Source organism: Cnephaeus nilssonii, assembly GCF_951640355.1.
Source record: "Cnephaeus nilssonii genome assembly, chromosome: 24".
Classification (NCBI taxonomy): Eukaryota; Metazoa; Chordata; class Mammalia; order Chiroptera; family Vespertilionidae; genus Cnephaeus; species Cnephaeus nilssonii.
In genome coordinates, this window is record NC_137095.1 from 14407562 (window position 1) to 14433218 (window position 25657).

General features: G+C 55.6%; 1 protein-coding gene across 1 annotated transcript; it reads left to right on the forward strand.

The window, feature by feature from the left end:
• Window positions 1-49: 49 nt before the first annotated feature.
• On the forward strand, window positions 50-24840 carry ALDH1A3 (aldehyde dehydrogenase 1 family member A3). The gene is made up of 13 exons (XM_079763907.1): window positions 50-214; window positions 6116-6220; window positions 7096-7236; window positions 10943-11072; window positions 11873-11934; window positions 12395-12523; window positions 13667-13780; window positions 14987-15089; window positions 17375-17559; window positions 20066-20230; window positions 20617-20774; window positions 21243-21317; window positions 22909-24840. Exons 1-13 carry the CDS (start codon window positions 116-118, stop codon window positions 22979-22981), a joined length of 1539 nt encoding a protein of 512 aa, XP_079620033.1. The 5' UTR covers window positions 50-115; the 3' UTR covers window positions 22982-24840.
• The last annotated feature ends 817 nt before the right edge of the window (window positions 24841-25657 follow it).

Sequence of the window (25657 nt, forward strand, 5' to 3'; positions counted from 1 at the left end):
CTCCATAAAGCCGGCCGAGCTGTCACCCCACGAACAGACTGCGCAGCGCCCCGGACGGAGCCCTCGGTGCGGACTCGGGCGGGCGCCGGGGGCCGGAGGAGCGCGCGGGGGAGCCATGGCCACCGCCAACGGGGCCGTGGAGAACGGGCCGCCCGACAAGAAGCCGCCGGCCCTGCCGCGCCCCATCCGCAACCTGGAGGTCAAGTTCACCAAGGTGAGCGGGCGCCCAGCCCATCCGACGGCAGCCGGGCCGCGCGCGCTCGGGACACCCGGCCTGGGAGGAGCGGGCGGGCCGGGACCACCCCCGCTGCTCCGTCCCCTCCGAGGGCGCCGGGCGCTGCGGGCAGCCGCTCTCCGCTGAATTCCCCGGCGCTCGGCACCGCAGCCGGGGTCCCCGCCTGGGCCGGGCCGGCCGGGCGCAGGGCTTCCGAGGCGGGAGTCTGGGTCCCGCGCGCGCGCACGCGTCCACCGCGCACCCCGAGGGGCACCCCGCGGTTCCCACCCCCGGATGATGGGCTTGGCTGTTGGGCAGCAACGCTCAGCGCTTTCAAACTTTTTTTTCTTTTTTTTAAAGAATATGTCATTATGGATTGGGGAGAGGGAGGGCGATAGAAACTTCCATGGTGAGAGAGAATCATGGATGGGCTGCCTCCTGCACGCCCCAGCCTGGGGATGGAGTCTGTAACCCGGCTCGGCTACATGCCCTGAACCGGGAATCGAACCTGCGACCTTTCAGGCCGGCACTCTAGCCACTGAGCCAAACCGGCCAGCTTCGGCGCTTTCAAACTTTCAACCTCAAAACCGGGCAAGGGAGGGCGCCCGGCTCCGAGGGCGCTGGGCTCCCCGCAGACTCTGCTGCCGGCTTTGCGGCCTGAACCGGTGGGCCTTCGGGAGGGGCAGAGGGTGCCCGCGAACGCGAAGAGAAGGTCTGAGCCCTGGCCGGTGTGGCTCAGTGGATAGAGCCTTCCGCCTGCAGACGGAAGGGTCCCGGGTTGGATTCCGGTCAAGGCCAGGTACCTCGGTGGCAGGCTCCTCCCGGGCCCGGGGCCTTGGTCGGGGCGTGTGCAGGAGGCAACTCATCCATATGTCTCTCTCACATCGATGTTTCTCTCTGTCTCTGTCTCTCTCTTCCCCTCTCTCAAAAAAAATCAATGGAAAAAATATCCTCGGAGGAGGATTAATTTTTTAAGAGAGAGAGAGAGAGAGAGAGAGAGGTCTGAGGTCTCGGGCTCTTCTGGAAAGCTGCCACGGGAGCGAAGGAGAAGCCTCAGGCAGCTCTGTGCTTGGCTTGCACCTGGCTGGCCAGTCGAGCAGCGAGGGGAAGTGGGAAGAGGCTCGTCGGAGAAATGGCTCAGGAGCCCCGAGGGCCTGGTGCACGCCAGACTCAGATCTGGGCCTGGGGAGTCGGGGGGATCAGGGCCCCATCATCCCGCAGTCCCGAGGCGCTCTGCCTTTTGGGGAGGCAGCCGGTGGGGCGGCTGGGGTGTCAGCTAAGCAGTGAGATGACCTGCCCGGGGCAGCAAGGGAGATGGGGAGGCCTGGAGCCGGGCTGAGCGCGGCCAGGAGCCCAGCGGCCTGGACGGAGCGCGTCCCCAGAGGCGATGAGGCTGTGTGGAGGCCTGGGCGGGGGCCGGGGGGCCTATGAAGGGGCTCGGACCCAGAGTGCAGTTGGCTTGATTTGGGCGTCCCCCTAGGTCTCCTTTATCATCCCCCCTTATCCGCAGCCCCCGAGGCCAGCTGACGCAGCCCTGAGAAAATTCCCCCATCCATTTCGTTTTCCAAAGTAGCAATTACGCCTCTCAGCCCGTCTGCGTCGGGCGGGGGACGCTGCAGGGCCTCCGAGCCTGGCCTTCGGAGCTGGGTCTCCGGGCACTTCCTGTCGGCTGGGCCTCCGCGCCCATGACATTGGCATGAACCGTGTTCCAAGGGGGGGGCTCTGTCCTGCACAGAGGCGCCGCACCAATCAATGCCGGGGTCTGTTCTGTTGTTGTTGTTGTTGTTGTTTAAATACATTTTTATTGATTTCTGAGAGGAAGGGCGAGGGAGAGAGAGATGGAAACATCCGTGATGAGAGAGAATCACGGATCGGCTGCCTCCTGCACGCCCCACACGGGGGATCAAGCTCGCCACCCGGGCCTGTGCCCCGACCGGGAATCAGACTGGTTCACGGGTCCATGCTCAACCACTGAGCCACGTGGGCCGTGCTGGGGGTCGTGTTCAATGTAGTTTCCTTCTCAGGATCAGCTTCGGGGTGAAAATCCCAGCACGGATTGTGTGGGCGCGCCCACCCGTTGGTAGTGGTGATGGTGTTTTTATTTTATTTTTCTTTTATAGGGTTTTCATCAAAACAATCTAGAGATCTAGAAATTACATATACGAGCGGGGGGGTCCCATCAGGGATGCAACTACATATGGAAAGGTTCTGTCTTTCTCTGCAAGTCCATCCAGCGTATAGAAGGCAGCATCTTAGCCGGCCGGCATGGCTCGGTGGTTGAGCGTCGACCTATGAACCAGGAGGTCACGGTTCCACTCTCGGTCAGGGCACAGGCCCCGGTTGCGGGCTCGATCCCCAGTGTGGAGCGTGCAGGAGGCAGCCGATCCGTGATTCTCTCTCATCACGGTTGTTTCTCTCTCTCTCTTCCTCTCCCTTCAATAAAAAATATTTAAAAGGAGAGAGAGAGATGGAGGGGAACGGAGAGGCGGGCTCCCCAGGGGTTCCCAGGTTCCAGTACCACCTTCCCTGTGGAGGGCAGGGCCTCTGCAAGCTCCCACCTCTGCAAAGGCCTCCCCCCAGCATCTGTGGAGCCCAGCAGCCGGTGCGGTGTGGCTGAGGGTGGGCGGCCGGGGGAGCCAGGCCTGCGGAGCCTCTGGCCGGAGAGGCAGCCGGCAGAGCCCAAGAAAGAGGCGGGGAAGCAGAACTCCTGCGTGGACGCCCTCGAGGCCCCAGGCAGGCCTTTGAGATGGGGGTGGGGGGGGGGGAGCGTATGAACTGGCAACGGTCTGTTATTTTTCAAATCGGATTCTTGGCACTTCTCGCTCGTGGAGGGTGCGCCAGAGACGGTGGGCCTGAGCCCGGGCCTGGAGGGTGGCATTTCCCAGGGCGAAGTCCAAGCCCACTCTTCTGATTTGGGGTTCTGAACGATGCAGCTAGCGCCCTGGCCGGCTTGGCTCAGTGGATGGAGCGTCGGCCTGCGGACTGAAGGGTCCCAGGTTCGATTCCGGTCAAGGGCATGTACCTTGGTTGCGGGCACATCCCCAGTGGGGGGTGTGCAGGAGGCAGCTGATCGATGTTTCTCTCTCATCGATGTTTCTAACACTATATCCCTCTCCCTTCCTCTCTGTAAAAAAAATCAATAAAAATATATTTGAAAAATAAAAAAAGAAAGCTGCTTACCTTTAAAAAAAAGAGAGAGGGAGGGGGGGAGGGAGGGAGGGAGGGGGGAGAGGCAGAGAGAGAAACATCGATGTGGGAGAGACACATCCATTGGTTTCCCCCCTCGCGCAATACCGGAATCGGAGATTACTGCAACCCGGGTCCGTGCCCTTGACCAGGAATCGAACCTGGGACCCTTCCGTCTGCGGGCTGGCGGTCTAACCACTGAGCAGCCCGGCCAGGGCGCCAGCTGTATCGTTTTTGAACCCCAAATCAGAATAGCGGGCCTGGGGAAGAATCCCTCCCCCTGGGTGTGAGACAAGTCTTACAGAAGCTTAAACTGAGCTGACACTGAGCGGCGGGCGGGATGCAGGCTGGACCGCGACCCCAGGTTCGATGGGTGCGTGCAGGAGGCAACCGGTCGGGGTGTCTCTCCCAGCGCTGTTTCTCTCTCTGTGTCTCTCCCGCTCCCTTCCACGCTCTCTAAAAATCAATGGAGAGCCAAAACCGGTTTGGCTCAGTGGATAGAGCGTCGGCCTGCGGACTCAAGGGTCCCGGGTTCGATTCCGGTCAAGGGCATGTACCTTGGTTGCGGGCACATCCCCAGTGGGGGGTGTGCAGGAGGCAGCTGATGGATGTTTCTCTCTCATCGATGTTTCTAGCTCTCTATCCCTCTCTCTTCCTCTCTGTAAAAAATCAATAAAATATATTTAAAAATCAATGGAGAAAAAAAAGAAAAAAACACCCTCCGGTGAGGATGAGCCACCAATAAAAAAAATTAAAGAAAAAGAGAAACAAGGCAGCGAGCGGAACCGCGGGCAGGCCACGCCGCCCGGCCCCTCTTCATCTGTGTCTTTGTCTTCCTCCAGAATCCACAGTGGAAACCCCTTGCAAGTGGAGTCCAAAGAAAAAAACGTTGTAAATTAGAAACATCACGATGGGAAAAATACGGCTGCAGCTGAGCCGTCTGCATTTTATTTTATTTTTTTAAGTTGCTGGCTAGAGGCCCGTCTGGCGAGGCTCAGTGTTTGAGCATCGACCTATGACCCAAGAGGTCACGGTTCGATTCCCCGGTCAGGGCACAGGCCCGGGTTGCGGGCTCCATCCCCAGTAGAGGGCGTGCAGGAGGCAGCCGATTCGTGATTCTCTCTCCTTATTGTTGTTTCTATCTCTCTCTCTCTTCTTCTCCCTTCCTCTCTGAAATCAATAAGGAATATATTTTTTTAAAAAACAAGAAGTTGCAGGTTAGAGAGGACTCACAGATCAATGTCATGACCGACCAGGTGATTTCTGGGGGGGGGGGGGGGTGTAGGAACATGCGTGGAGGGGAAGTCTGACAGACACCCGATCGCTCCCTCCCCTTTATTTATGTTCTCTCCTGCCACCTTCTCACTTTCCGCCCGCCCCCTCGGAACTGATACGAGGCAGGCTCCGGATTCAGCAGTTTTCGCTGGCGGCCTCTATTATCTGAGCCACGAAATTCCCGCTGGCTGCCCTCCCCTGCCCGGGCCAGCGCCTCCCTGCCCGCTGATTAATTTCTCGCTGCTGCTCCCCGGCGAGGGCCAGGCTGGATGGCGAAAGTCAACGCTCGGATTCGGTTTCAGCTGGAAGAATAAGCCTGTAATTGAAGCCCGGCCCCCGGCCCTCCGTCCGAGGGCGGGTTTCCCTGGGGGCCTGGTGCTGCGCTCCCAAAAGTCGGAAGGGCACACTCTGGATCCCACACCGCGTGGGGGCGTGGGGGGGCGGTGGGGGGCTCTGCCCTCCTGCCCAGTCAGAGCCGGCCTCTGTCTTTTTTTTTTTTTTTAATCTTCACTCGAGGATATTCTTCCATTGATCTTTAGAGAGAGAGGGAAAGACAGAGAGAGACATCGAGGTAAGAGAAACACATGGATGGGTTGCCTCCTGCACGCGCCCTGACCAGGGCCCAGGCCGGGGAGGAGCCTGCCACCGAGGTCCGTGCCCTTGATCAGAATCGAACCCGGGACCCTCTGGTCCGCAGGCCGATGCTCTCTCCACTGAGCCAAACTGGCAATCCGGGACCCCCCCTGTGGGGTGTCGGACTGCTGGTTTAGGCCTGATCCCCACAGACCAGGCCGAGGGACCCCACCAGTGCACAAATCCGTGCATGGGGCCTCTAGTATGCATATAAGGTCTTTGGTTAATCTCCTCCTGCCTTTCTCCCTCCCCCCTTTCCTCTGAGATTCATCAGTCTGTTCCATGTTTCCATGCCTGTGCGTTGAGCGTCTGCCCCCTGGTGGTCAGTGCATGTCATAGCTACTGGTCAAATGGTCAGACGGTTGCTTAGGCTTTTATATATATAGATATAACTCAGCTATTCCTCTGTGATCCGTGCTGTTGCTTAACAAAAAAAAAGAGAGAAGATTTTAGAATTATTTTTGAATATTTTTTGCTTTATTATGACAAAAGTTATTCTCTGAACATGAGACAGTGTGGCTCAGTTGGTTGGGCATCGTCCCGTGCACCAGGGGGTCACCGGTTCGATTCCCGGTCAGGGCAGGTGCCTGGGTTGTGGGCACGATCCCCAGTACCGGGCATGCAGGAGGCAGCCGATCCATGTTGCCCTCTCACATCAATGTTTCTCTCCCTACCTCTCTCTCTCTCTGAAGGTGGGTAAACAATTCTTTGGGGGAAAAAAAAATAAAGAAAGATATAAAAACTTTGCCCTGTCCTTAGATGATTGTGCTGTAAGCCTAATGCCTGACAACTTCCTTTCTTGGGTAGATGTTCATCAACAACGAATGGCACGAGTCCACGAGCGGGAAAAAGTTTGCCACATGTAACCCTTCAACGCTGGAACAAATCTGCGAGGTGGAGGAAGGAGATAAGGTGGGTGTGCCCTACCCAACCCCAGGTAACTCAGTTCCGGAGGCGGAAGGATGAGGAGGGGGGTTGGCTCAGGTGTGAGATGGGGCTGGTCCCCTCTCAGGTAGGACCTGGGTTCGCTGCTTCTCAGGCGCAGGGCCCAGGATGGGGTCCATGAGGGACCATGGGCTGCAGAAAGCTGCTCACCTTCGATGGCCGTTTCCGCATCTCGGGGGATGACTGCATCCTCCTCACATGGCGAGAGGGAAGGTTTTGATTCCCAATTCCAACCTGCGGGCATTCAGGGATCTTTCCCCGAAGCATTGCCGGCTGCTGTGTTTCACCAAAGACAGCATTTTGGCAGGAGACATTTAAGAAAAAAAAAAGAAAAAACTTGAAGGAAAAAGACTTGCTCACCAAGTCGCAAAGCGGTAATAATGTCATGCAATTGCCAGATTTCTTTTCTGCCTTCCCACAATGCCCAGAGGCCCCAAGCAGCTGGGGTGGTGTGGAACGCCTGCGTCATCCCCATGGCGACGACGCAAGCATCCTACCCCGGCCCCGGCCGCTCGGTGCCTGCGTATGCAAATTAACCCACCATCTTTGTTGGGTTAATTTGCATGCTCACTCCTGATTGGCTGGTGGGCATCACAAAGGTACGGTCAATTAGCATGTTACTCTTTGATTAGGTAGATAGGTGTTTTTTTTTTAAAGATTATCGTTTTAAAAAAAAAAAAGGAAAGAGAAAGACCGAAGATGTAAAAAAGAAAGCTGTCACGTGAAGCCCCCAGCCACCCCCTCCCTCGTCGGTCACATGTGGGACGCAGGTCCCTGCTGCTCTCTGTCCCGAACCGCAGTGTCATTGCAAGCTGACACGCTCTCTCATTTTGGCCACTCAGCCTGATGTGGACAAGGCCGTGGAGGCCGCACACGCCGCCTTCCAGAGGGGCTCGCCGTGGCGCCGGCTGGATGCCCTGAACCGAGGCCGCCTGCTGCACCAGCTGGCCGACCTGGTGGAGAGGGACCGCGCCGTCCTGGCCGTGAGTACACGCCCACAAGGGGCACCTCAGCTTTCTTATTTTTTATTTTTTTTTATTGATTTCAGAGAATAAGGGAGAGGGAGAGAGAAACATCCATGATGAGAGAGAATCATGGATCGGCTGCCTCCTGCACGCCCCCAACTGGGCATGGAACCTGCAACCCAGGCATGTGCCCTGACCGGGAATCGAACCGTGACCTCCTGGCTCCTAGGTCGACGCTCAACCCCTGAGCCACGGCGGCTGGGCGGTTCTTTCCTTTCTTGATCTGATGGAGGACCGAGCAGGCCATTCCACACGCGGCCAGGACACGGCAACTGCTCTTGCCGCTGGCGGTGTCCTGGGAACGGAGGGAGGAGGGACTCTTGCGTGCGTTGCCTGGACACCTGAGCTCTCCTTCCTCCCTCCCTGGCCGGCCCGTCCGGCCTGCTGGCCCCGCATCCGAGCATCCGAGCGAGCGAGGGCAGCTCCCTCCCGGGTCAGGGTCAGCGTGGCTCTCCCAGGAGCCTCTGGGTGCTTCCTGCAAAGAGGGCCCCGTCTCGGGGCTCAGCTGCCAAACTGGCTTCCTCAAACACGTTTCTGTTGCCCCCATGGCGAGTGGTGAGCTCATCCGTCTGCAATGTGTGTGCGGCCTCGGAGCCCCGGGCACCCCTCCCCGTCCTGTCCTCAAGTGTCATCGTGGGGAGCGGGGACCGCAGGGCCACCGTCCCCCCCGGAGATTCCCCCCCCCCCCAATGTCTGGCAGGACTGGGTTGTGATGGAGACCTCGATGCCCACGGGATCATAAGCACCCGCGCTTGGCCACATCATGAAAGCGACAGGACGCGGTTGGCAAACACGGTTCTCCTGTCTTTGCTGTTGTTGCTGTTAATCCTCTCCCCCGAGGACATGTGTTTTCCCATTGATCTTTAGAGAGAGTGGCAGGGAGGGCGGGGGAGAGAGAAACATCGATGTGAGAGACACACATGGACTGGTTGCCTCCCGCATGCGCTCTGATGGGGGACGGGGCACGAGCTCACAACCCAGGCACGTGCCCGTGACCGGGAATCAAACCCGAGACCCTTCGGTCTGTGGGCTGACGCTCTAACCACTGAGCAAACTAAGCCAGGGTGCAAATACAGGTTGTTTTTTGTGTGTGTGTGTTTTAAGTATATTTTTATTGATTACAGAGAGGAAGGGAGAAGGAGAGAGAGATAGAAACATCCATGATGAGAGAGAATCATGGATCGCCTGCCTCCTGCACGCCCCGCACGGGGGAAGGAGCCCACAACCCGGGCCGGGAATCGACCCGTGACCTCCTGGTTCCTAGCTCCGTGGTCGGCAAACTCATGAGTCCACAGAGCCAAATATCAACAGCACGACGACTGAAATTTCTTCGGAGAGCCACATTTTTTAAACGTAAACTTCTTCTAACGCCACTTCTTCAACACAGACTCGCCCAGGCCGTGGTATTTTGTGGGAGAGCCACCCTCCAGGGGCCAAAGAGCCGCCTGTGGCTCGCGAGCCGCGGTTTGCCGACCGCGGCCCTAGGTCGATGCTCAACCACGGAGCCACGCCGGCCTCTCTTCCTGAATAAATCCTCCTCCTCCTCCTCCTCCCCCCGCCGCAGCGGCTCTAAAAGGAGACTGCAGCCCGGGGTATGCGTCCGGGCGGCCACTTCCTGCGGAGCCGGAGGGCGGGCAGGGTCGGGCCTGGGCTCCGCGGGGGCTGCTTGTCTGAGGGACAAAGGGGACCTCAGAGACCCCGGCCGGAAATGGAAAAGAATCCCCGCCATTGAGGAGCCGCGATCGCCCCCCAGAATGGCCTCCCCTCAGCGCCGAGGCCAGGGCGAGCCCGCTCCCTTCCCCGGAGCGTCCGGCCTGGCAGCCCAGCGAGGGCCATTGTGTCTTTGTGCCGGTGGCCCGGCCCTCTGGGCTCCGCCCGTCACTCTTTCCTCTACGTGCCGGTCGGTCGGCTGGGCCACGAAGGAGGACACTGTGGCCCCTCTCTCTCTCTCTCTCTCTCTCTCTCTCTCTCTCTCTCTCTCTCTCTCTTATTTATTCCATTGATTTTTAGCGAGAGCGAAAGACAGAGAAGCATCGATGAGAGAGAGACACACTGATCGGTTGCCTCCTGCAGGCGCCCCGACCAAGGGCCCGGGCCGGGGAGGAGCCTGCGACTGAGGTACATGCCCTTGACGGGAATCTAACCCCGGACCCTTCGGTCCTCAGGCCGACGCTCTATCCACTGAGCCACACCGGCTAGGGCCTCCCTCTCTGTCTTGTTAGAGGAAGCCAGCCCTCTCTCCAGCCACCCGCTCTCTCCACCTAACCTTCCGAGAGCTTCCGAAGAGGCAGGGACCCACGGGGCCGGGTCACACGGCGGAGGCACCTGTCTCCAGAGAGGAGACAAAATACCCAGGTGCCTTAGCGAGGCTTCAGACCAGCCTCGTGTCCACTGTCCTCTATGGGGACACGTCCCCATGCGCTGGCCGACCCCTCAGCTTTAGGGGTTTTAAGATACATGCATCCTGATACGGCCCGGCCGGTGTGGCTCAGTGAGTTGAGCATCATTCCATGAACCAGAAGGGCGACGGTTCGATTCCCAGTCAGGGCCCAGGCCTGAGTTGTGGGCTCTGTCCCCAGTAGGGGGCGTGCAGGAGGCAGCTGATCGACATTTCTCTTTCACGTTGATGTTTTTCTCACTCTTTCCCTCTTCCTTCCTCTCTCTGCAATAAATAAAAACATTTTTTAAAATATATTTTTCAGAGAGGAAGGGAGAGAGAGAAAAACATCAATGAGGAGAGAGAGCCGAAACCGGTTTGGCTCAGAGCGTCGGCTTGCGGGCTGAAAGGTCCCAGGTTTGATTCCGGTCAAGGGCATGTACCTTGGTTGCGGGCACATCCCCGGTGGGGGGTGTGCAGGAGGCAGCTGATCGATGTATCTCTCTCATCGATGTTTCTGGCTCTCTATCCGTCTCCCTTTCTCTCTGTGAAAAATCAATAAAATATATTTAAAAAAAAAAAAAAAGGAGAGAGAATCATGGATCGGCTGCCTCCTGCACGCCTTCTACTGGGGATCGAGCCCACAGCCCAGGCATGTGCCCTGATTAAGAATCAAACCATGACCTCCTGGTTCATAGGTTGACGCTCCACCACCAAGCCTTGCTGGTCGGGCAATAAAAACATATTTTTTTTAAAAAGAAGAAAGAAGAAAAGGAGCCCTAGCCAGTTTGGCTCAGTGGATAGAGCGTCAGCCTACAGACTGAAGGGTCCCGGGTTCGATTCCGGTCAAAGGCACATGCCTGGGTTTCAGGCTTCTGGCCCTGGCCGGGGGCATGCGAGAGGCATCCGATAGATGTGTCTCTCTCACATCCGTGTTTCTCTCTGTCTCTCCCTCTCCCTTCCACTCTCTCTAAAAATCAATGGAAAAAATATCCTTTGGTGAGGATTAAAAAAATAAATAAATAAACAAATACTATAAATAAAAATATTTTTTAAATCCTATATAATAAAAGGCTAATATGCAAATCGACCGACCAGCCGAACGACTGGTTGCTATGATGTGCACTGACCACCAGGGGGCAGACACTCAATGCAGGAGCTGCCCCCCGGTGGTCAGTGGGGTCCCTGCCCCCCTACCCCACCCCACCCCCTATGGCCCACCCGCTGTTCCTAACCCCCTGGCAGGTAAAAAGAAGGATGTCTGAGGCTCATGTCTTGTCCTTGCAGACCCTGGAGACGATGGACACGGGGAAGCCGTTCCTTCACGCCTTCTTCATCGACCTGGAGGGCTGCATCAAAACCCTCCGGTACTTTGCCGGGTGGGCAGACAAAATCCAGGGCCGGACCATCCCCACAGGTGAGCCGACACGGGGTGCCGAGCCTCCAATGGAGTCTTTGGGGGGGACCCTGGCTTTCCCTTCCTCTGCTGGCCTCTGGCCATTTCCCCTGTCCCCCCAGAAGAGATGGCACTGTGCCCCTCCTTCTGCTAAGGAATTTTGCTTTTTTTTAAAAAAAAAATTTTTTTATGGATTTCAGGGAGGAAGGGAGAGGGAGGGAGGAAGGGAGAGAGAGAGAGAGAGAGAGAGAGAGAGAGAGAGAGAGAGAGACATCCATGAGGAGAGAGAATCCTGGATCGACTGCCTCCTGCACGCCCCCTACTGGGGATGGAGCCCGCGACCCAGGCATGTGCCCTTGACCGGGAATCGAACCGTGACCTCCTGGTTCGTAGGTCAGCACTTAACCCCTGAGCCACACAGGCCGGGCAGGAATTTTGCTTTTGGAATTGAGTGTAACACCGCCTCTCTGTGTAATAGGCCAGACTCAGAGCAGACACCTTTGTGCCCTGTCTTGTTCCTCCTTGAAATTCTTTTTTTTTATATATATATTTTATTGATTTTTTACAGAGAGGAAGGGAGAAGGATAGAGAGTTAGAAACATTGATGGGATAGAAACATCGATCAGCTGCCTCTTGCACACCCCCCCTCAATGGGGATGTGCCTGCCACCAAGGTACATGCCCTTGACCGGAATCGAACCTGGGACCCTTCAGTCCGCAGGCCGACGCTCTATCCACTGAGCCAAACCAGTCAGGGCCCTCCTTGAAATTCTTCATCTGGATTCATGTGTCTTCCCCTCCCCCGTGTTCCCTCTCATGCAGATGACAACGTTGTGTGTTTCACCCGGCACGAGCCCATAGGTGTGTGTGGGGCCATCATTCCTGTAAGTACAGGGTTCCCCCCGCTGCTCTCATGGGCCCATTAGAACCAAGGTTTTGGGTTTTGGGGTGTTTTTTTTGTTGTTGTTTCTTTAAAATATATTTTTATTGATTTCAGAGAGGAAGGGAGAGGGGTAGAGAGAGAAACACCAATGATGAGAGAGAATCACTGATTGGCTGCCTCCTGCAAGCCCCACACTGGGGATCAAGCCCAAAACTCCTACAGGACTTCTCAGAGCCTTTAAGGTGCTGATGTCATTGTACGTAAACCTCGAAGGGGAGGAGGTAGTGCACGCACAGTAGAATCTCTTCTACCAAAGAATAACTCTTGGCCTTCCCCAGAATTCATGTAGGAAGCACCAGGCTGGGATGCAATTCTGATCATTGCAAACTCCTATGTTACCCGTTACGCCCCAAAGCAAGTGCCCTCTATGATCCCCCACGTCCCCTTGTGCCCTGTTGCAGTGGAACTTCCCTCTGATGATGCTGGTGTGGAAGCTGGCGCCGGCGCTGTGCTGTGGCAACACCATCGTCGTCAAGCCGGCCGAACAGACGCCCCTCACCGCCCTCTACCTCGGCTCTCTGATCAAAGAGGTGAGACGTCCAAAAGGGAAATATCATGTGTTCTCGGTAACATCCCCACTCCCAGGGAGCAGGCCGCCGGCGCGAGATAAAGCTGCCCGGCCGGGCTGGGCTGTGCGTGACCGCAGAGCCGGCTCACTGCGAGTGGGAAGGGGATGACGCCCGTTTCACTTGGCAAGAGCCCCTTCGTTCTCCCTCCTGCCAGTGGTCACTGACCCGGGAGAAGCAATTCCGCTCCTCCCACTGACCTGCCAGAAGCAATTCCGCTCCTCCCACTGACCTGCCAGAAACAATTCTGCTCCTCCCACTGACCTGCATGAGACGATGTAACTGGCATTATGGGCTCAAACCTACTTTAGGAGCAGGCGTTTTCGCTAAAGAATTTGCAGAAGAGTCACCTGGGAGGGAACTCAACACTCAGAGGTTCTTCGGGCCTGGCATTGGTGGGGTCATCTGGGCAGCTCCCCTAAGTAGCTGTCCCCCAGCCAGGCTCACCCACGATCATTCGCTCCCCAGGCAACCACCATTCAGGGAAACCAGCAGCCCCAAGGGACCCCTCCCTCCCAACTCCCCAGGCAACACGGCTCAGTCACTCTGTCCCCAGCGTCTATGTTGCAAAGGGAGAGAAGGGCCCCTCGTGTCACTTCCGCCGAGCTAATAGGATCAGATGCATGACCTTTTTAAAAATAAATATATATATATATATATATTGTTATTGATGTCAGAGAAGAAGGGAGAGGGAGAGGGAGAAACATCAATGATGAGAGAGAATCATGGATCGGCTGCCTCCTGCACGCCCCACACTGGGGATCGAGCCTGCAACCCGGGCCTGTGCCCTGACCGGGGATCGAACCGTGACCTCCTGGCTCATAGGTCGACGCTCAACCCCTGAGCCACGCTGGCCGGGCAGGCCACCACTCTTTTTGCTCAGAGGCCTTTTCAGGGTGGAAAATGCTGCCCGGAAGGAGGCGTGTGCACCCCACCCCGGCCCCTGGCCGACCGGGTTTGGGTCCTAGGGTGGATGGGTGACTTCACAGTGGGCATCCCCTCTGCCGGGGGCCATCACTCAGCCAGGACCCTCTGGGCCCACGCGTGGGCACCATGGTGGACGCCGGTCCCTTCCCGTCCTTCAGTGCCCTCTCGGTGTCCTCCCAGGTCGGCTTCCCTCCGGGCGTGGTGAACATCGTGCCCGGGTTCGGACCCACCGTGGGAGCCGCCATGTCCGCCCACCCTCGGATCAGCAAGATCGCGTTCACCGGCTCCATCGAGGTAGCCCCCTGGCGGGCCGTGGGCGGAGGGCCGGGGACCGGGGCCCTCTTCCTGGGAGAGGCCGGCCTGGGACCTGTGTTCCGTCGAACCCGGACCGCGTCTTTAGTGCGCGAGCCGTCCGTCTTCGGAAGTCACTGGGCCAGTTTCCAAACGGAATAGATCCTGAATGGGACCCAGGAGCCCTGGCAGGAAGCATGGCTCGAGGAGATAAAAGTAGGACAAGCAAGGTCGTGGTTAAGGCTAAACAGTAAATAACAGCCCAGCCGGCGTGGCTCCGTGGCTGAGCGCCGACCCAGGAGCCAAGAGTCCCAGTCAGGGCACAAGCCCGGGTTTCCGGCTCCATCCCCAATAGGCATTTGATCAATGATTCTCTCTCATCAATAAAATAATTGTTTAATTAAAATAAAATAAAACGCACTCACACCTCATTTGGGGGAACAGACCCAGCCCCGCCTCATTTTTTTTGTTGTTTTCAATCCTCCCCCGAGGATATTTTCCCATTGGTTTCCAGAGAGAGCGGAAGGGAGGGGGAGAGACAGAGAGAGAAACATCGATGTGAGAGAGACACATCGATGGGTTGCCTCCCTCACGGGCCCTGACCGGGGCCGGGGATGGAGCCTGCAACCGAGGTACGTGCCCTTGACGGGGACCGAACCCGGACCTCCTGGTTCCTAAGTTGACGCTCAATTACTGAGCCACACCGGCCGGGCTGCACACAAGGTCTTTGGTTGATCACCTCCCACCCACCCGCTCTCCCTGCCTTCCCTCCAAGTTTCTGCATCCATAGAACTGACCCTCATCCTGAAGAGCAGCCCCCCGAATTCCCTAGTTCTAAGGGGCTCCCTCAGCTTATACCAAAGCGTCTGATAGAAGGATCTCCATCCCTATCGAGGGGTAGGCAGCTGCCCCCATGCCCCGGGAGCCCTTCTCAGAGGGGCGGCCACGGGACAGGGCGGTGGCTCCTCCCCTGCCGGCTGTGTGTGTGTGGGGGGGGGGAAAGAAGGGGGGTTTGAATCGCTGGGCCTCAGGCTCCAGCTCCGCCCTGTGGGGGGAGCAGCTGGCCAGGGGTTCCGGCCAGGCCAGCGTCTCAGGGTGCTGGGAGCGGCCGAGGGAGGGAAACGCATGTGTACTTGGGCCACATCCGGCCACGTCCAAGGTTCAGTCCGGGTCGGGTTTGTGTTCCGTTTTTGTTTTTCCATCCCGAAGGTTGGCAAGCTGGTGAAAGAGGCCGCGTCACGGAGCAACCTGAAGAGGGTGACGCTGGAACTTGGGGGGAAGAACCCCTGCATCGTGTGTGCCGACGCCGACCGTGAGTCTCTCCCTGCACGTTAGGGGGCTCGGGGGGGTCTCCAGGCTTCCTGCACCAAACTCAGAACCTAGGGGAACACACGCACATGCACACGCGCACACACACACACACACACACACACAGAGGCACACACAGGCACACACACATGCACACACACATAGGCATACACACACATGCACACACATGTATACACACGTGCGCGTGCACACACACAGGCATATACACACACAGGCACAGACACACACAGGCACACACACGCACGCTTACATAGGCACACACAGAATCACACACAGTGGGGTGCTTTTCCACCTTGGGCCCTGCTCGCCTAAACAGAGGGAGATGAAACACAAGTTCCATTGGATGCCCAGCCAGTGTGGCTCAGTGGTTGAGTATCAACCTATAAACCAGGAGGTCAAGGTTGGATTCCCGGTCAAGGGCACATGCCCAGGTTGTGGGCTCGATCCCCAGCAGGGGGCGTGCAGGAGGCAGCCGATCCATGATTCTCTTTCATCATGGATGTCTCGCTCACTCTCCCTTCCTCTATGAAATCAATAAAAATATTTTTTTTTAAAAAAAAGCTCCAAGGGAGGGAGGCATGTCCAGGTGGTCGCCAGGGGGCTGCCTGATTCTGCCCTCCAAGGTCAAGTTGACCTTCCCATCCCCGTGGAGTGGGAGCCATGAGAGCAAGGCCAGTTTCCTCTCCAGACGCTCCGGCCCCAGAGTGGGAAGGGGGCTGGGGTCAGAGGAGGAGGAACAGGCCAGGTGTGTCCCACTCCTAGGCATTCATCGTTCTGCCCTCCCTGCTGCTTGGGGTCATATTTATGTCTTGCAAAGAACAGCCTCCCCACCTGCCCATTAGGGCCAGAAATTCCTTTCTTGAGGAACAAAGCCTTCCATTGCGCATGCAGATAAAGGCTGGAATTGCAAATAGCCCTGAGACAAACCCGCTATTTCTCACTAAGGTGTAAATGACTGATAGCACGGTCCTCTCCTGGAAGCTGGCTTGCCCTGGGAGAGAGGCCTGTGGAAATGAACTGTTTATGGTGTTCCCGAGTGGGTGTTCCCTTGTGGGAGCATCATCAGCGTTGCTAATGGTTTCGGGAGCCACGTGGGTGTGGCCCACGGTGACCCACACCCAGAGCTCCAAACGCCCGTCTTAAAGAGCCAGGACTCCCATTTGGCTGAGTGCCGCCATGGCTGGGTACCCCATCTGCCCCGCAGCTCCCCCCTCTTTCCCTCCCGGGGAAGAGAATGACAATGAAAACACAAGACTCCTGTTGGACGGTTGGTCGGACGAGGATCGTAAACACCCTACATCGCCATCTCCTCTTCCTGTGGGCAGGGCCAGGCCACAAAATTAAATCCTGACGCAGCTGGCATCCCAGGCATGCTATCAACGAGAACACGCCGCCGTTCCCCGCCACGGCGGCCCCCACCCCGGCTCCCGGCAGGAAATGAATGAGTTGTTTTGGATGAAGGGCTTTTTAAAAAAAATATATATATATATATTATTGATTTCAGAGAGGGAGAGGGAGAGAGAAACATCCATGAGGAGAGCGAATCATGGATGGGCTGCCTCCTGCACGCCCCCTCCTGGGGATCGAGCCCGCAACCCGGGCATGGGCGCTGACCGGGAATCGAACCGTGACCTCCTGGTTCCTAGGTGGACGCTCAACCACGGAGCCACGCCGGTCGGACCAGTCCCTGGTTTTAATTCAAGGCCAGCTCAGCTCTGCAGCTCAGGGTCAGACCCTGCCAGGCAGGGCCCAGGCTTTCTCTCCTCCCTAACTCTCCCAAGTCCCGCATGGGGTTCTGCTCCCTAATAGGACCCTTCTGTTGGAGAAGGAGAATGCCCAGATTGCGGGCTCCATCCCCAGGAGGGGGCGTGCAGGGGGCAACCGATCCATGACTCTCATCATAGATATTTCTGTCTCTGTGTCTGTCTCCCTCTGCCTTCCTCTCTGAAATCAATAAAGATATCTTTTTTAAAAAGGGAAGGAGAAGGGGTCCCTGAGCAAGTGAAACGGGGCCTGGGACCGTTCTCTGCGCTTATCCGCGTCATAAACACACTGACACGTCCTGCCGTCGGGACCCCAAACGGTGTCCCATCCTCCGTGCGATTGGGAAACGCTGGGAAGGAAATTAATTTCCAAAGCCCGGGAGCCTGTTTCCTTGTGTGGGTAGAGCTGTAGCTGTGGCCAGTCCTGCCCTAACGGCTTCATTGCTTCCTCTGCCCCCCCCCCCCCCGCACGCCCCCCTCACCGCCGTGCCGCCTCGCCCTCCAGTGGACCTGGCCGTGGAGTGCGCCCACCAGGGAATATTCTTCAACCAAGGCCAGTGCTGCACGGCTGCCTCCAGGGTGTTCGTGGAGGAGCAGGTGTACCCCGAGTTCGTCAGGAGGAGCGTGGAGCGCGCCAGGAAGCGGCCCGTCGGGGACCCCTTCGACGCCAGAACGGAACACGGGCCCCAGGTAACCTGCGGGTGGGCCGCCCCTCTGGCCCCCGGTGTGGCTGCTCTGTGCTGGGTGACCCCGGGTCCCTCCTGGAGCCTGAGGGGTGCTGAGGTGCCCTCCCACCGAATGTGTGGTTTTGTAAATTAAATCTTTATTGTTGAGGGTATTACAGCCCGGCCGGCGTGGCTCAAGGGTCGAGCATCGGCCTACGAACCAGGAGGTCACGGTTCGATTCCCGGTCAGGTCACATGCCCGGGTTGCAGGCTCCGTCCCCAGTGTGGGGCGTGTAGGAAGCAGCTGATGCATGATTCTCTCTCATCGTGGATGTTTCTCTCTCTCTCTCTCCCTCTCCCTTCCTCTCTGAAATCAATAAAAACATATTTAAAATAAATAAATAAGCCCTAACCGGTGTGGCTCAGTGGATAGAGCGTCGGCCTGCGGACTGAAAGGTCCCGGGTTCGATTCCGGTCAAGGGCATGTACCTTGGTTGCGGGCACATCCCCAGTAGGGAGTGTGCAGGAGGCAACTGATCGATGTGTCTCTCTCATCGATGTTTCTAACTCTCTATCCCTCTCCCTTCCTCTCTGTAAAAAAAATCAATAAAATATATTTAAATAAATAAAAGAAAAAAGAAAAAGAAGCCACAGAACCCCAGTGCGGAGAGCTCCGGGGTGGGGCCTGGTGGGGGCAGCCAAGGACAGGGTGAAAATGGCCGTGACCACCGGGTTTTACAGCCTCGTTAACGGGCACATCCTGTATGGCTGTCTCACTGGTGACGCAGGCCGGGCCGGGCGTGGGTAAAGATTGAAGCGGGCCGCCTGGCCGTCCCATGCATGATTGAAGCCGGCCTCCCCTGCCCACCGCATGGGCGCCGCGTGTTTACCCGGGAGGCTGGGGGTCCGGGCATGCGGGTGTCTCCACACGGGACGTTATGAACGTCGCAAGCTCCCTCCAGACCTCAGTTGCCCCGACTGGAAAATGGGAGTCATCGAAGGCTCTTTTGAAAATTTCAAGGCACCCAATACGTTGTTATTATTTTATTTGTTTTAAACATATTTTTACGGATTTCAGAGAGGAGGGGAGAGAGAGGGAAACATCAATGATGAGACAGAATCATTGATTGGCTGCCTCCTGCACGCCCCCTACTGGGGATTGTCCAGGCTTGACTTTTTTTTTTTTTAAGGGGCTTTTTAAAAATTTTTGTGCATATTTTATTTTATTTACTTTTTGTTTTTTGTTTTTTTATTGTTGGTAGTATTACAGATATCTCCAATTTGCCCCCTCCCCCTTCCCCCCAGTATTTTATTTTTTAAATATACTTTTTATTGATTTCAGAGAGGGAGAAAGAGAGAGGGAAAAGCATCCATGATTTGAGAGAATCATGAATCGGCTGCCTCCTGCACGCCCCCTGCTGGGGATGGAGCCCGCAACATGGGCGTGTGCCCTGACCGGGAATCGAACTGTGCCCTCTTGGTTCATGGGTCGATGCTCAACCACTGAGCTCACCGGCCGGGCCGCCTTTATCATTCTGCACGCATTGCCAAAACCCCTCCAAAGAGGATGTCTCCACTCCTGCTCCTACCAACCTGCAGCCTCATTAGCAGGCTTTGGCCTTGCGCCCATCCGATAGCTACACGTGGCATCTTGCCTGGCATCTCGCCTGCCTTTAATGTGCGGGTATCTCTCATCGTGAGCGAGGCAGAACGCCGTATCCAGTGTGCACAAGCCGCTGGCGTTCCCTCTTCTGTCAGCGGTGCGAGCGGAACACGCTGTGGCGTCGCCCACCATTTCCCTTCCTGCGAGGACGAACGCTTTGTGGCCTAGAAAGATCGGCTCTGTCTCTGAGATCTGACTTGTTGAATTTCTCCAGTTCATTTTGCCCTTTGACTTCGCATGGGATGTTGTTGCTTTTTCTTTTTTTTAAAATATATTTTATTGATTTTTTACAGAGAGGAAGGGAGAGGGAGAGTTAGAAACATTGATCAGCTGCCTCCTGCACACCCCCAACCTGGGGATGTGCCCGCAACCAAGGTACATGCCCTTGACTGGACTCAAACCTGGGACCCTTGAGTCCGCAGGCCGACGCTCTATCCACTGAGCCAAATTAGGGCGCTTTTTTTTTTTTTTTTTAACATACTCAAGTTTATTGGTGTTTTCTGGTGTGGATTTGTTGTTTTATGATTTGTTTCTGGATTCTGCCTCCTCTATGCCATCATTCTCCTTTCCTTCCTTGTCCCCTTGTCATTCCTTTCCTATAAAGTGAAAAGCTTTGCCCAGCCGGCGTGGCTCCGTGGTTGAGCATCGACCTATGAACCAGGAGGTCACGGTTCAATTCCCGATCAGGGCACATGCCTGGGTTGTGGGCTCATCCCCAGTAGGGGGCGTGCAGGAGGCAGCCCATCCGTGATTCTCTCTCCTCATGGATGTTTCTCTCTCTCTCCCTCTCTCTGCTCTCTGACATCAATACAAATATATTTAAAAACAACAAAAAACTCCTGGCTTTTCTTCCTGTTGTGCTTTGCAGATTGACCAAAGCCAGTTCGACAAAATCCTCGCGCTCATCGAGAGCGGCAAGAAGGAGGGGGCCAAGCTGGAGTGTGGGGGCGCGGCCATGGAAGACAGGGGCCTCTTCATCAAGCCCACCGTCTTCTCGGAGGTCACGGACACCATGCGGATCGCCAGAGAGGAGGTGCCGGGGGCTGCGGGAAACGCCTCAGCCCAGGGGCCTGGCGCTGAGCTGAGGGGAGGGACTGCTGGGGGTCCTCTCTGGGGCTCAGCGACCCCAGATATCTTGTGAGGCGGGGGGGGGAGGGGTGCTTTTCTTTTTTAAATATATTTATTTATTGATTTCAGAGAGGAAGGGAGGGGTGGAGAGAGAGAGAGAGAAACATCCATGATGGGAGGGAGTCACAGATCGGCTGCCTCCTGCACGCCCCCTACTGGGGCTCGAGGGTGCAACACGGGCCTGTGCCCTGACCGGGAATCGAACCGTGACCTCCTGGTTCAGAGCTGGGCACTCAACCACGGAGCCACGCCGGCCGGGTGCTCACCGCCATCCCTGCGATCGATTTCTAGATCTTTGGGCCGGTGCAGCCGATCCTGAAGTTCAAAACGATGGAAGAAGTGATCAGAAGAGCCAACAGCCTGGAGTATGGGCTCACGGCGGCTGTGTTCACGAAAAACTTGGACAAAGCCCTGAAGCTGGCGTCCGCCTTGGAGTCGGGCACCGTCTGGTGAGTGTTGGGGGGTTGGGGGGGGTGTTTCGGGGTCCCGGGCAGCTGGCCGGCTTCGTGACTCATGGAATCGCAGTCATATCTTACGGGCCAAGCACTGCCTTTACTTTGCTGGGTCCTCGCGACCGCCGTCTGTGAAATGGGTACCATTATCGTCTCCAGTTCGTGCCTGAGAGCATGTAGGCTCAGAGAGGTGCAGTGACCTGCCCAGGGTCACACAGCATTCTCTGAAATCTTTTTATTTTTTATTTTTATTTCTTTTAATGTTTATTCATTTCCTGAATTGTTGAAAAAAAATAAGAGAAAAGCTTTGTGCTAGGAATATTCAAATCTCCGTTTCAGCTGGGTAGCCTAGAAGGCAGACATTGAAAGCACATGGTGTCCGTGATTAAAACTCACAGCCGGGGCGTGCAAAAGCCAGGGGGGTCCCCGCCGGTAACCGTGGGCTTCGTCTCCTTCTCTCTCCAGGATCAACTGCTACAACGCCATCTACGCGCAGGCTCCGTTCGGCGGCTTCAAAATGTCGGGGAACGGCAGAGAATTGTAAGTGCACCCGTCCCTCCACGCCTGTTCCTGCCTGTCCAGCTGGTCATGTGGGTCCGTTATTATTTATTTACCAGAGGCCCGGTGCATGAAATTCGTGCATGGGGGGGGGTATGTCCCTCAGCCCAGCCTGCACCCGCTCCAATCTGGGACCCCTCGAGGGCAGTCGGACATCCCTCTCACAATCCAGGACTGCTGGCTCCCAACTGCTCCCCTGCCTGCCTTCCTGATTGCCCCTAACTGCTTCTGCCTGCCAGCCTGATCACCCCCTAACCACTCCCCTGCCAGCCTGATTGATGCCTAACTGCTCCCCTGCCAGCCTGTTTGTACCTAACTGCCCTCCCCTGCAGGCCTGGTCCCTCCCAACTGCCCTTCCCTCCTGGCCTGATCGCCCACAACTGCCCTCCCTTGCAGGCCTGGATCCCCCACAACTGCCCTCCCCTGCTGGCCATCTTGTGTCCACATGGGGGCAGGATCTTTGACCACATGGGGGCAGCCATCTTGTGTGTTGGAGTGATGATCAATTTGCATATTACTCTTTTATTAGATAGGAATGTTAAAATTATATTTTTTAATTGATTTCAGAGAGGTAGGGAGAGGGAGAGGGAGGGAAAAACATTAATTATGAGAATCATGGATCGGCTTCCTACTGGGGGTCAAGGGCACAACCCGGCATGTGCCCTGACCGGGAATCGAACCGTGACCTCCTGGTTCCTAGGTCGATGCTCAACCCCTGAGCCACGCGGGCTGGGCTGCATGTCTGTGTTTTGGGCCCTTGCTGTATATTTCCCAAGGCTTTTGATTAAGTCCTCGGCCATAACTCACAAGGAGCCTGGACCCGGGCTTGTAAACCGATTTCCGCGTTCCGCTGTCTCCAGTGAATGTCTTCATGTTGCCAGAAGTTCCCCTTTTCCCCTCTGGCACACGGCTCGGTGAATTCCATGGTTTTCCCCAGCCCCGTCGCCCGGGCTGGGCTGGCAATTTGCCGCCCACCCACGGGCCCTCCGGGGCCTGTGCCTAGGCTGGCCTTAAGAAGAAGCCTGTAATTTCTCTTTCTTCAAGGTGCTTTTTAAATTTATTTTTTATTTTGTTGTTGTTGTTAATCCTCACCCAGGGATATTTTTCCATTGATTTTTCCCCCCCAACCCCCATGGATTTATTTATTTATTTATTTTTTTTAGAGAGAGTGGAAGGGAGGAGGAGAGACAGAGAGAGAAACATTGATGTGAGAGAGACACCTCTATGGGTTGCCTCCTGCACGTACCCTGACCAGGGCCGGGGATCGAGCTTGCAACCCAGGTACGCGCCCTTGACTAGGAATCGAACCTGGGACCCTTCAGTCTGGGGGCCGACGCTTTAACCAGAGAGCATAGCCTCACAAAAGCCGAGCTAACCCCAAAGGGCCGATTCCGGGTCGGGGCACAGGCCCGGGTTGCGGGCTCGATCCCCAGTAGGGGGCATGCAGGAGGCAACTGGTCCATGATCCTCTCTCATCATAGATGTTTCTCTCTCTCTCTCTCTCTCTCTCTCTCTCTCTCTCTCTCTCTCTCTCTCCATTTTACACACTCCTCTCTCTCTCCTGTGACTGCAGAGGTGAATACGCGCTGTCGGAATATACCGAAGTGAAGACGGTCACCATCAAACTGGACGACAAGGACCCCTGAGGGGGTGGCTGGGCTCTTTCCTCCGACATCTGAATGTGGCCCGTCCATCACACCTGCCCCGGCAGACTGACCTCGCTGACCCCTGGCCCTCTTCCTCCTGAACACCTGACCTCCCCTGGACGGGAAAGACGGTCCTTTTCCTCCTCAATCCTGTCCCACTGACCCGCAGGTTGGGGGGTAAAACTGCAGCTCTGCCTGGAGGTGGCGCTGTGGAGCTTTGCTTTCTTTCTTTTTTTTTTTTAATTTTTTTAATCCTTCCCCGGAGGATATTTTCCCATTGATTTTTAGAGAGAGTGGAAGAGAGCGGGGAAGACAGAGAGGAACATCGATGGGTTGAAACACATCCATGGGTTGCCTCCTGCAGGTGCCCGGGCGGGGGAGGAGCCTGCCACCGAGATACGTGCCCTGGACAGGAATCGAACCCGGGACCCTTCGGCCCGCAGGCCGGTGCTCTATCCACTGAGCCACACGGGCTTGGGCACCTGCTCCCCTTTTCAACCGGGTCCCCGGGGGACCGTGAGGCGGCTCAGGGCGTGGCCAACAGGAAGTGGCGTGCGAAGTCTCCAGCAGCCGCTTCAAAATGCTTTGCTGACTCGACTCCAGGAAGAAGCGTCCCTGAGTGTTCTAGAAACCTGGCCCTGTGCCTGGGGGGTCCCTCCCGTTTACCTGTCCCTCCCATTTGCAAGCCCCTCCTACCTTTTATATGGAAAGGAATAGCACTAAGTTAAAAAAACAAACAAACAAACAAAAAAAACACCCAAACAAACAGAATTGCAAGGATCCACAAGGGGGCGCTATTGGGAAGCAGGTCCCCTGCACGGTTACTGAAGGTCTTGGGTGTGAAGGGGCGTAAGTCTTCCGGGACTACATTTTGACCTTGACCTTGGGACTCAGCTTCAAACGATCCTGCCTTTGGAATAGGACCCAATCAGCAGCCCAAAGACCACGGTCCCTGTGACCGGTCCATTGTCCTGACGCTTACAACAGCGGAGCAAATCCGAGGGTCAATAAGTCCCGCATGTCCCCAAGCAGGGCCATCTCTCACTTCGACAAAGGATGGGTGTCCATCTCTTGGATTAGTGGCTGAGCATCCTGTACCGTTTTTCCTTTCCCCCAGTTTAGACGTGCAAAGCATACACCGCTCCAGAGGCTGCTGTTCTAACATAGCCCTGGTTTTGTAGAGTCCTATTTTTATTTTATTTTTTTTTATTTCAGAGAGGAAGGGAGAGAGAGAGAGAAACACCAACGATGAGAGAGAATCATGGATCGGCTGCCTCCTGCACGCCCCCACCTGGGGATCGAGGGTAAACCCGGGCATGTGCCCCGACGGGGAATAGAACCGTGACCTCCTGGTTCCTAGGTCGGCGCTCAACCACTGAGCCACGCTGGCTGGGCCAGGGTTATCATTTTTTTCCCCCCCCAGAAATATGTAATCCACCATTCACTGTCTCCTCAGCACCGGTTAGTTCTTACCACTTACACTGTCGGTAACTTGTGAAATCAGGACTTAACTCATACACTGAATTTTCAGGATTTTATCTTAAGTAATTATAGACACTAACCTTGATAGGAATACGTTAGAGGGTTCTCATTCTGTCACTGTACAATAATAACGCCTTTAATATGAAGTGGGACATTATTTATAATGGATATCGTTAATGTATCTTTTTATAGTTGTAAGTAAGCAGAGGTGGTATATTTAACCTTCTGTAATATACTGTATGTAGAAATGGAAATCTATATAGGCTTAGATTTCACTCCTTCGAAGGTTTACTCCTGTGGTACGGTTTTAAAAGAAAAATCTATTGGCCTGGGAATTCTGATCCTAACTGCAGAATGTGTTAACAACGCAACAACAATAAAACACAGTTGGATATTTGAGAAATGCCATGTGTTGTTGTGGTTTTTTTTTTTAAGGACCAAATCCACTTTATGTTACGGCTGACCTTTCTCTTTCTTAGACCTTCGGTACAAAACGGCTTATGATAAAATAGAATCAATCACAAACTAGCCAGTTTAGCTAAGTGGTTAGAGTGTCAGCCCCGTGGACTGAAGGGTCGCAGGTTCAATTCCCGGTCAAGGGTATGTACCTGGGTTGCAAGTTCGATTCCCAACCCGGTTGGACATACTTCTATTAGGTGGAAACATGCATGGGGGAAGGGGGAGGTAACCATTCGATGTGTCTCTCTCACATCAATGTTTCTCTCTCTCTGTCTCTCCTCCTCCTCCCTTCCACTCTCTCTGAAAACCAATGAAAAAATGTCTTCGGGTGAGGATGAAGGAAAACAAAGTAACTTGAGAACAAGATTACAGTTGCTCCCCTGAATTTAGCCTGAGTGGGGCATTTTGGGGAGTACCACTTAGTCCAGACCGGCCAGTGTAGCTCAGTGTTGTAGCATCTGTACCCATGAACCAGGACGTCACCGTTCGATTCCCAGTCAGGGCACATGCCCGGATTATGGGCTCCATCCCCAGTAGGGTGTACGCAGGAGGCAGCTGATCCATGATCCTCTCTCTCATCATTGATGTGTGTCTCTCTCTCCCTCTCCCTTCCTCTCTAAAATCAATAAAAAATATATTTTAAGTAGATAGATGGATAGATAGGTAAACAGATGGATAAATTAATTAATTAAATACATTAAAGAAAGAAAGAAAGAATGAATGAATGAACGAATG